Source organism: Eimeria tenella, genomic scaffold (assembly GCF_000499545.2).
Source record: "Eimeria tenella Houghton genomic scaffold, Eth_scaff21, whole genome shotgun sequence".
In the NCBI taxonomy this organism is placed as follows: Eukaryota; Apicomplexa; class Conoidasida; order Eucoccidiorida; family Eimeriidae; genus Eimeria; species Eimeria tenella.
The window spans coordinates 104,785-116,585 of record NW_013541946.1 but is presented as its reverse complement, the minus strand read 5'-3'; the positions used below and the strand labels follow the sequence as shown (position 1 = coordinate 116,585).

Below are 11,801 nucleotides of genomic sequence, written 5' to 3'. Positions count from 1 at the left end.
GCATTGCTAGGGACCCTACACAGAGGCGAGGAGGGTTTCCGATGTGCTTTGTGGGACACAGTTACAACTCATTTCAGTTGTTAGAAGGATGTGCTGCTCTGCACTCATTTTTTATCCTGTGACAGAGTGCCGATATATGGGCAAATACCCAAGCTATCGTGCATGGGCATGCTGGGCTATCGGAGGTCACTGGACCGCTCGATGGTCCGCCAGTGGCGGTGGTTCGGAAACTAGGAAACCTACGCGAAGCCAAATTCTGGACAAATGTTCAAAGTTCATTTAAACAGAAAACTTTTTCGTCTCTTCGTTGTTAATGCTCCCTTTAGTAAGAGCAGACAGCTCCTCCAACGCGGGCTTGTTTGCTAGGAGCCTCACAAAGTGTCCCGTTTCGTCACAAGATTTGTAAGCTCTCGAGTTGACGCCATTAATACTTTTGGGTGACTGACACATTTTAAAGCAACAGCGAAGCGGTCAGTTTGGCTTCATTCCACTGGGCTCGAGTTTCACTGGCTTGGCAGCGACAAGCGGCTCTACGAACTACGCAGCCGTACAGATCCTCACTAACAGGTAGTCTCTACTTGAATATTTGCAGGTCCCGAGTAACAGGTAATCTCTGCAATAATATTCAAAGAAATATACTTAAAATGATTTTGTCATGGAAGCTTTCAGTCATCATGGCGCTGTCGGGTCTACCTCTGGTTAGGCCCGCTGCAGTCCGGGAAGGTACGGCATTTTGTACTTATCGAGCATTATTCCGCTCTAGCATATTGATATCAATGAGGGTTCATAGCAGTGCTAATAACCAGTGCAGTCCTGTTAATCCCTCGGTTCCAGGACCTCATCACGCGAGAGAGCGATATTTGCAGACTCGCCACGAGCTGCCTGCCTGTGCTCTAGGCACCGCTGGCTTACACAGGACTTTGCATCCAGTAAGTCCCCAACCAAATGATGTTGAATAGTATGATGCTGTGCCTTCAGGCTGTGAATGCCCACTCACGGAAGACCCTGTGTGCGGGGTGGATTCTAAGACATACTTGAATAGCTGCCACTTACAATGCACGCAAATAGAGATGAAGCATAAAGGGGAATGCGCTGAATCTTCATTGCTCTCCGGTGAGTGAGCTTCTTTCACTAGACCTCGCCCAACAGTGCAAAAGTAGGATATTTGGCTTGATGCTTCCTCGACTCGTCCTCAGCAGGTGTAGTTTCTGAGTGTTGCTTTCCGTGAAATGGGTAAATAAAGCTGGCGTGCCTCACTATTGTCAAGTCATTGTTTGATCCCAGTGGGAAAACGTTTGGCAGCGGTAGCTTGATAATGCAGGCTGAGGCCAAGTTGTGTAGTATCGTTCATGTCCTCGTACAGGCCAACAAATAGAAGCGGATCAAAACGGTATGCCTGTTGCTCCAATGACGCTATATTAGACGTACAGTATGGAACAGTACCTGCCGGACTTTCCTTGCGCTCTCTTCTAAGCTTAGGCCTACTTTAACGGCTAGCTTAAGCAATAAAAAGCAGAGATCTTTAAGTTTTCGCGACTTACTTTACTGTCGTTGGCGCTACATTCATATGAAACAACACATCAGCGTGTGCGTTGTGGTGATTGCCTGCTCAGAGTGCATGTGCCCTCAAAAATACAGTCCAGTATGCGACACCCGCAATACGTTGTTTCACAATGCCTGTTTACTGAATTGCAAGGGGAGAACCCTCGCGTATTTAGGGGCATGTGTAAGGCAATCATGTGAGGCACTTACGGTTCTTTACACTTTATTGAGTCCTGCTGTTTAGGCCTGCCTATGCATAACGTAGTTGCGTCCATTTGTATCTCCAGGATAAGGATGGATAGTACCTGCCTTTGAATTGCCCAAGTGGCGCCGGATGTGTCCTGTTATTCTGCAGCTTGCTCATGTTTGGGCTACAGCGACCCTGTGTGCGATACCCAAGGCAGAACTCACACAAATGAATGCCTACTCGAGTGCAGAAACAGGACTCTAGCCTACAAGGGACCTTGCAATTCTTCCTCACGTAGGCCGCTGCTTTCGGGCTTGTAGAGTCAACTGTTTCATTGGTGAATTCAAAGTGCTTAATGGCGCGTCCAAATATACCGAGGTCGAACCGCTTTTGTGTGCTGTCCGTTTTACGTAGCGTGCTTGTGCCCAAGCACAGTGGACCCAGTATGCGACACCACGGGCAGAACCCATCAAAACAGATGTTTTCTGCAGTGCAGCAACGCAACTTTTGCATACGGCGGTTTCTGTCAAGAGCATCCAAGTGAGCAGCACCTCCGTTTTCTTCACCTTTTTATGCTCCTGTTCGACCGAAGAAACAATAATGCTAATCTGCAAGCTAGCTCTTACTGAGGCAATGCCCAATACAGCTATCAGCTGTCTGTGAAAGTTCTGGGACTGCTTTTTGCTGCAACTCTTGATTTTTCAGACTGTGTCTGCGCTGAGACATATGACCCAGTTTGCGACACTGAGGGCACAACGCACCGTAATTTATGCGTCTTGAGGTGCCTCCGCAAAAGCTTGGCTAACTCTGGCGTTTGCCAGCCAGCTGCGGGTAAGACAATCACTGTGAGGTCACAACTCTGTAGTGCCGTGGCTTAGTTATCTCTGACGTGCTTTTGCCCAGCGCGATGCGTCAACTAACAGGAACCATGCTCTTGTTATTTACTCAGCAAATTGCATTTGTCCGACGGTCCTCCGCCCAGTGTGCGACACCGAAGGAATGACACACGATAACGAGTGTGTAATGAGATGCCGGAGGAAGGCTCTAGCTTACGAGGGTGCTTGCCAGACAGTGCCAAGTGAGATAAATGTTTGAAACTTCGGGGTAGTTTCGCTGAACGGTATTTGTCACTGAGTTGTCTGTGTGGCGCCAAACATAGCGCTGTAAAATGAGGACATACTTTTGTTATTTTGTGCCTGAATGTGCAGATTGCGCCTGCCCTTCGGTTTACCGCCTAGTGTGCGATACCGAAGGGACGACACATCAGAACGAGTGTGAACTGAGATGTCAGGGGAAAACACTTGCCTATCAGGGTGCTTGCGGGGCTACGGGAGGTAAGGGATGCAATTTTTTTGCGCCTGTCAGATACGACATGAGCTATGTCTTCCTATTTCCGCTCCAATTTTCTTGATTTCCTACCTGTTCGTGTGCTTCGCACTTTCGTTGTCGATTCTTCAGGATGCGTTTGCCTTCGCGAGTACAAACCAGTCTGTGATTCCAACGGCATCACTCACCCGAACAGATGCTATCTTAATTGTGCCCGCGCTCGCTTTGCTTATGGTGGCGCATGCAGAAGTGAGTTGAATACAGTTGAATTTATCTGACTGCTGCACTCAAGGAATTGCGGCCTCTGAATGTACTAGAATGTGGGCGCATTTGTCGTGAGCAGTTCAATTACAGTTAGCTGCAGTCCACTAAGTTGAATGCGCCCGCAACAGCTCGTCATTGTGACCTTGCCCTTCGGTGTGCACAGGTATCTGAAGAAACCGCCGCGAGTCCACAGCAAGTCATTCACTGGGGGTCCACTGGCACTGGCACAATTTTATCAGAAGGGCAAGCGTCTTCAACCCTACTAAGAAAACAGCTCAAACACCTGAATGGGTTCTCTGTGACGCGTCAGAGTATTATCTCAACAGACTGCGCCATGCATACTTCCACAGCGCCTGCTAATAAAGCCATTTGATTGGAGTTCTGGAATGGCCAGGGTGGCTTCTGCCTGGAAGTCCCCCACTCGCGTGTCTATCCACGGCACGTTGCTCATTTGCATACTCGAATATAAATATCGCCCACCTACATCCAACCGCGTGAAGACGAACAAAAATAATTCAATAGAGCCATACAACATAGAGGAAAATTTTGCTCTGGACAGAAACCTTTTTGTTATGCGCCTACGAAATGGAAGAGTCATACATGCGCGGGATGTTGGTTTCCCCAAGACGTCCAGAGTAGGGGAATCCAGTCGAGCAACGAAGGATACAGCTCCTGCATCAGCTGTACCGGAGGGTCAAGATTCAAACACAGCTCCGCAGAAAGTTGTCTTCAAGAGGCAGGCCTTCGAACCCGCTCCGCAAATGGACTTAACAAAAGGTACTGCTCGGTTGGAGTGCGGGACGGCTTGTCTATCGGCCTTTATGGCGTCATGAGTGTGCAAACCAGGCATCCGCGGTCCAACAGCCAATAGCGAGAGAAAAGGGAGAGAGCATACAGATCTTCCTAGATTTCGCAGGGACCAGGTTCACAAAACCGGCTCTCGAACAATGTTGTTGGGAAAAGTACTTCTTGAAAGACGCTGTATGCGCTTTTAGATCGTCTTCACGCAGGTTTATTCCTGAAGCGTCCGCATGACCACCACATACTATTATCACCAGGCCACCTCATTAGCAAGGCAGGGATATACATGATGCCATCGAATCAACTCAATTTCTACAAACAAGAAATAGCTATGCAGTCAGCTAGTGGCTACGTAGGTCCGACTCACATGGGCTCCCACCAATATGAGTGACAAGCACGACGATTTTACTTGTGGGCGGAAAATGCGTACGGTGGTCAATTGTCAGCCTTTAAATACCATTGGGATTGCCCTTGACTTCCCTACACCCCCTCTTGCAAACTACTTCAGAGATACTAGGGAAAACTAACATTCACGTTTCGTCTTACAGCTCGTTGAAATTTGCATGGCCAAAGCAGACCCGTGGAAGACAGCCTTTCGCTGAGCCCGGGGTTTATTTGAGTGCCCTTAGGCCTCAAGAGCGATCCTTATACCTTCCAAGCTGGCATCAGATCTTATCGTCCCGCACCAACTCTTACGTTTCACCTCTCTCGGGACAGGCCATTGTTACATATCTCGAAGATAGGCTGATCTATCGCCCCGATATCGCTACCCACGCTAGGATTCTGGAACAAGTGCATGTCACCTTCCGTAGACACTACTCCAACCCCAAGTTTCTCATGTGCAACTTTGCCACCAGCGGGCACGGTACACGCTATTCGAGCACGGCGAGATATGGTTACTTACACTACGCAAATACTCTGATTTCTCGGCGGTGTCAGTTACTATCGTACGTTTATGGGCCCTGTCTACTTCGGCGTAGCCCGATCACGCGGATTTCTACCCCGCAAGGGCGCTGCAGTGGAAAGTGCTGCACACTCAAGCCGTCCAACACAGTAAGCAGCATCAAATCGATTACATCACTTTGCGTGTCCCCCGCACGATGAAGCCCTTCAATCTATCTATCTTTGCTTCGGGTTAGGCAATAGGAACGTTACATAACCAAGGGCACCCTCCATGCTCTATTGGCTTGGCTTTCTTAGCCAGGTCACGAAACCCGCTCAGGAGATCACCTAGAACTCCTCGTTCCAGTCACTGTGCTGAACAAGTGGCTCCTACGCAGCGCAAGCGTTACGGGGTACACGGGCAGCAAGGTTCCTACTCATGTAGAGCAGCTCAATACGTCAAAGTCACTCTGTACCCTCACTTGTCGTTGTCTAGACTTCTTCGCCTGGTTCCAATAACTCACTGTTACCTACTTGCAAAGCGCGTGCAACTGCATGGGAACAGAAGAGCAAATCAGACTGATAAGCAACTGGACAGCCTTCACAATACAAAGAACAATAGCAAGGTAACTATTTAGAAAGAGGAGACCAAGAGTAGTCAGACTACGAAAGAGAAAAGTGGCATACGCAAACTACAGTTTGTTCTATAAGGATAAGCCAAAAATGGGGAGCATTGAAGGGCGGCCAACCAACTTGGTTGGGAAGACTTTTTGGAAAATTACTGAGCGAGTAGGTGTCACAGATACTACTCAGATGGCAAGCAGTTACTATAATGCCAAAGCAGGACACGCACCCTGACGAGAGTAGACTACACGTTCACGGGGGCATCTGGCAATCGCATCAGTGAAAAAAATTGGGCGACAAAGACATGACTGAGGCGGCCATTAGGACGCATACAGTAGCTAACACACTCCAGGAGCAAATAGCAGCAAAGCGCACAGCACAAGACATACCGACAGCAGACATGCTACGGGACACGCTGTGGAAGGCCGTGGCCTTCCCAACGATGGTGCTAAGGCCTCGACCAGAGGTAGACTAGGAGAGATGGGAGATAGACCCGAAGCAGGAAAGTGAGAAGGGACGAAAGGACGTTCCGGAAGGGACATACAGAGTCGGGCAGAGGAGGGGCCTCACTACAGGGCGGACTGCACCCGCTTCTGCTCCTTAACCGTTAAATTTAAAAATAGCAGTTGACTTGATTACAGCAGGTAAAACGGCAGGAGAGAGGGGAAAGCAGCCGTTTTGTTCAGCGCTGTACAGCGCAGTATGATGTTAAGGATGCCAGGACCAGATTTCTCTAAAAGTTAAGCCTAACATGGCGAATGGATCGTTCACGCGGCACTACGCCATCGAAATGGCTAAACGAATTCTCTCATGGACGGCGTCCTCTGTCTACGGAATAATAGTAATGACGGCGCACAGCCTTACAAGGTCTATATTTCCGCGGATATACAGAGTACAGAGCAAAAATTGTCCACAGGAACTGATGCGTTCAAGAAGCCCTTCGCAAAGCCGTTCCAACGTGATCGAAAAGAGTTTGAATCTGTCAATGCAGGCAAGGAAAGGGGGTTTAAAGCGCCCAAAAAAGAAAAATCTTGAACTACAGTTCTCGTGATGCTGTGGACACTGAGTTATTTGAGCTCCTGCGTACGAATGCTCGCCGCTTCGGAGTCATGCTGGTGCTTCTCGACCACTTTGCCAGTTACAGGTCATGACGTTTCGTAAATCTAGTAGTTCGGAGTCCGTAGCCCATCCAAACTATGCGTGGATAACTTGAAATGGAGCATCTGCTATCATGTAGCCAGAGAGCAATTCACGTTCTCTTTGCGGATTGATCAGATGCTCTGTCCGTTCTCAGAAATCAGGTGGGTCCGCATTAAAACGTACCGTCCCCAACATAATACTGGCCCAGAGTGTTATGTGCATATTTCCAAATATCCCACATCCATCTGCCAGCTACTCGCTATGCTCTGCACAACAAATAAAACAAAACAAGAAAACAAGTGGAGCCTTTCTGACTGTAGGAATGTGCAGGAGCCACAGCACAGGCGCACCTGTGACAAGTGGGTAACACGTTTGTGGCAGCTCATATTTGCTGATCTTTAAGTCTCATAAAAGAATAAGAAGACGAAGTTCAAGCTGCAGCGGCTAGACGATAGGGCAGGTGTGGTAGCAGCTATTCGAGCCGCTGCAGTTCAACTCGCGTCACGTAGTTTAATGCACTTGAAAGTCGAGTCCTAGAGAAGTGTACCCAAAACTTTGATGACGAAACGGGCTTCACAATGATCATACATGTCATGTAAAATGCCCATTATGCGGGCGATCTGCCATGCGACGAGATCACTTAAAGGTCTCCGTCCGACCACAGTTGCCTGCGGGTAGAGTCCAAGCATCAAGCTGAAAAGCAGCGCAGTGGCCTGTAATGGGTGGCCCCAGACATCAGATAACAGTTTAGCCACGAGGCCTTACTCCATGCCCTAGCAGGGCGAGCCGTCAGCTCTTGACACAGTCGCCATTAATGAAAAGCATCTAAATGCTGAGCACTAATTGAAAGAAAAAATGGTCCAATTGAACTCTTGTAGACAACGCCGTTACGCAAACCGACGCAGTCTAGAATGCGAAAAACTTGCCAACCATGTGCTTGCTACTGCGGAAGAGCCGGCGTTCTTTTGGAACAAGATATTCATTGTATGGCACATTAAGGCATTTCTGAGAGATGATATTTTGTAACAACTAATGTTGAGCACCTTTGCAAGCGGATGCATGTGACATCTGTACGCACACGACGACGGCCCCAATATCTGCGGTTCTAATTGACCCTAAACATACTGAAAGCACCTGGAAGGCATCGTTTCCGGTAGAAAGAGTGTGTTTAATGGTTACCAAGTGTCAGGCTTACGGCCTTTTGGCCCTGCTGCAGGTCCCTACAAGCCTGGACGCCCTGCACTGATGTCTCACACACAGCAGGACTGCAGGTGGCAACACTCCCAAAGGGGAAATGCACATGAAGTCCCGATAGCGGAAACATTTTCCGTCTTGCTCTGCCAATTTCACCAAGTAACAATGGCAACAGGCGAGTAGGCTCTGTACGTACAGGGCGAGGCTTGAGACCTCACCTGTGCAACCCATACTCAATGCGCCGTTAAGAGAATCCTTTCCTTTCATACTGGCTTGCGCTGCAGGCATTTTCAGTGTGCTGTCTGACTCCGCCCCCAGCTTCAGAGGGAAATATATCAAACCCCTGGCTGCAATGCAGGGCACAACACTTAGTACCGAGACCGATACAAGTTTCCAATATTCTATTTATTCAGTTTATGGGCAAAAAGCCTGATATGAATCCCCTAAAAATGTGTCACCTGCTATTCTTACTGACTTATGTGAGATGAGATCCACGATGGAATGCAAAAACAAGTGCATGCACACCAAAGCGAAACTACTGAAGCGTCCACAAGCGCAGCAAAAGGAACAGCTCGTCCTGTGCATTACCGCTGAAACTATATTCTGTACCCTAACTTTTACCAAAGTTGTGAACCGTCTTCTTTTTTATGAAAGCTACCCGAAAATGCGTCACGAGTGACTACGCTTCCTGACGTCGAGGCATTCCATGCGTGTGAGCGGTTCTCAGAGCAAGATTAGCAGGCCGAATAGTCTATTAAGTCTGTTCAGTAGTCGATGCGCCCGAAAATATTCTTATTTGTAAGTTTAGATTATTTCTTTCTTTCTTGTATCAGGCTAGGAAAGACATCAGAGAGGCGCTCAACGCTAAGCGCTGTGGCCCTCCAGCAGCTGTCAGTTTTCATGGCGGGCTGATCAGCTTCGGAGAAGTTAAGCCTCATGTCCGTTAGGATTTTTTGTCGATTTCCTATCAGGATCACCACTGCCTTGTTATATGTCTCTTTCTTAAGAGGACCCTGAAGCCGTCTGGTCCACCAGCTTTGCCGACGGCAACTCCATCCGGCGCTGGAAACAACGCCTGAACTATCTAGTAGGGGGCTGTTTCTTTTGGAATACGCGTCATTACATATTTGATCGACTTAAGTGCATGCAACGTCGGTGTGGACGACCTCACTAGCTACTACACCTTTTCCTGATCCTTGACAAGCAACGCTATCAGCGAAGATGATGGGGTCACAGCAGAGTTTTGGGGACTTCGCGAACAGCCTGTCTTTCTATGGAGGCACGCAACAGCAGGAGAAGAAGGGATATGCAATGGTGTCGTTGGACGGGACGCCAATGAGGGGCGGATCTACGGGAGGGAAGCCAGCGGTGCCGGGTTTCCTTGGAAACATCCTGGGGACAAAAGCAGGAGCCGCTGCACCTGAAGGGATGGGAGCAGGTGCAGGGATTTGGGCGACTCCAGGAAGGCTACCAAGCGGGCCCATGAAGCCTTCCTCCCGCCAACAGGAACAGAACGGCTTGCTACAGTCGGGTTTGTCTGCAGTCAAGGATGGAGCGTCTCGCATGCTTGACGGAGCGAATTCGGTGGTCAACGCAACCAGGGCCACCATTTCTGACAACCCTCTTTCTTCACAGAACATGCTTATGTTCGGTGTTGTCGCTGCAGTTGGTGTGCTTTTCATGTTTCTAGCATTCCTCACTCTCCCTCTTCTCGTTTTCGCCCCTTCTAAGTTTGCTTTGCTTTTTACCATGGGCTCTTTATGCTTCCTAGCCGCTTTGGCTCTCCTCAGGGGCGTGGCTGCTCTCTCTCGGCATCTCGTGGAGCCTTCCAGGTCAGCAGCCTGCCGCTGTGGGCCCCTTTATACTAGACGAAAGTTGTTCTCCCCACCTCCACAAACTGTTGCACAGTATACCTACACAGCTGCCTTTGGCCATTTGCTTAAGCCGCAAATGTGAAGAGGGCAAGGGCCAACATGATTTTGGACTGGTGTGCATCGTTTGTTATGGATCTCTGCAGGCTACCGTTCACAGCGGTTTACTTCTCGTCCTTGTTTCTGACGTTGTACGCCACCCTGATGGCCAAGTCTTACGTGCTCACTCTTGTTTTTTCGGTCCTGCAGTTGTGCGGATTGACTTCTTTTCTGGTGTCATATATCCCAGGCGGTTCTCACATGCTCAAGTTCATGGGACAGGCTGCGTGGCAACTGCTGCGGAAAGCGTTCAAGTGTGGGGGTTCTCGAGATCTGCAGCTCCCCATGTAGTTCAGGTGCATCGACAGCTGCAACTACGGCCATCCCGTGGCCAGAGTTGACGATTAACTCAAATAACTTGAGCAATTTGCATCCAGCAAGGGCTCGTTTGCTGTCTGCCCACTGTAGCTGTACGCAATATGCTTGAAGTCGCGGGGTGCAATAGCTGTTCCAAGTAGTGGTGTGACTGCGCAAGCACGGGGAGGCTTCAGCTGTTCAGACGTGTTACATTAGATGAAGCACCATCGCATACCCTCCGTCGTGTTGGGCCTGCAACTGCTGAGCCGTACTCTAAACTATCCGGTTGCATTTCTCGCTTAAAATCCTCTCTTTGGTGAAAATGCCCCAGTGAGCTCGGTACGGGACGCTGCGGAGTCAGGAGAGGAGGGGCAGCCGCTTCCATTAATCGACGGGGACATTTTTTAGAGCTTTTGTACCCAATTTAGTAATTTCTAGAGGAGTGTCTTTCATTATTCGCTAGTTGATTATTCACCAGTTGAGAGGGGAGCAAAGATCTGCCGGTGCGCGGGGTTGCAAATCAAGGCTGCGTCACGACAGCAGGCAGCGAACTGACGCTCAGAAGAAAGCAACGGAGGCATGAAATATTTTTGTAGAAGACATGGGGAAGTGTAACATACTATACGTGAGTCAATCAGAGTAAAAGTGGAGGCACATGCTAAGTGGAGGACTACCGGCGGTGTGATCCGCGTAGGTTTGACGAGGCTGCCGTTGGGGAGAACTGCACTAAGGGAAGAAGCTGCACTAGCACCTTGAGCTCGGAAACGGCTGAATAAGGCAAGAGAAGCCGCTGAATTCTCGTCCTAGAGCTGCGTTGAGGTGACCTGGGGGAGAGACGCTTAGTAATCGTCGGCCATTGTTAATTACGAATGGGGTTTCCCAGACATTAGTTGCTGCAGAGGCTGCTGACTCATAGCCGTTGGAAAATGTTACGAGAGTAAATCACTTCATGCTGAGGAAACTTTCAATGAACCAAGATGATGGACATACCGCACGGCTGCATGTGACTAGAATGTATCGGTTTGAGTAAGCACGGACCACCCCTCCGCATCATGCCTGAAAAACTGTGGTTAATTCACACAATACAGCACTATCTGCAATGCGTAGTCCCTAATTTCGCTATTTCACTGGTAGTTGCTCATCATAGTGTTGCTCTGGAAGCTGCCGACACTGCAAGACGGAGAGCAACCAGTCATATCGAATTATGCTCGCCGCGCAATAATATGCACGGTCTTCGTCTGCAAATAATAGACAGTAAATTTTACCACTCAACACAAACTCTTCAGGCGTTATAGAGGGTCTGCCGGAGAGCCAGGCAACTGCGAAGGTCTCACTGGCAGGTAGCGCATGTGCGACGTGCCTGACTGTAGAGCTAGAGCGCCCCCGAACAGATATGCCACTGTCAAAGAGCTAGTAAAGCACTTAACAGACGGAAATCAAGGTTTTTAATCAAGAAGGGCCCAGAAGACTTTGTCGCCCAGCACGTTGGGCGTTGCTTTTCACAGGTTACCACAGGTCAACCTCTTGAAGCAGAGTGACCCATGACCCCACAAGCGACAGGTCCTCTTCTGCCT

The 11,801-nt window shown here is 49.2% G+C and overlaps 2 protein-coding genes across 2 annotated transcripts; both read left to right on the top strand.

Annotated features, from left to right (window-relative positions):
* Window positions 1–674: 674 nt before the first annotated feature.
* On the top strand, window positions 675–1,121 carry ETH_00021460 (serine proteinase inhibitor TgPI-2, putative; the record flags this gene model as incomplete). The annotated part of the gene is made up of 2 exons (XM_013374519.1): window positions 675–723; window positions 979–1,121. 2 exons carry the CDS (start codon window positions 675–677, stop codon window positions 1,119–1,121), a joined length of 192 nt encoding a protein of 63 aa, XP_013229973.1.
* An 8,060-nt stretch (window positions 1,122–9,181) lies between these two features.
* On the top strand, window positions 9,182–10,221 carry ETH_00021455 (SFT2-like domain-containing protein, putative; the record flags this gene model as incomplete). Its single annotated transcript, XM_013374518.1, has 2 exons — window positions 9,182–9,792; window positions 9,978–10,221. 2 exons carry the CDS (start codon window positions 9,182–9,184, stop codon window positions 10,219–10,221), a joined length of 855 nt encoding a protein of 284 aa, XP_013229972.1.
* Between the last annotated feature and the right edge of the window lie 1,580 nt (window positions 10,222–11,801).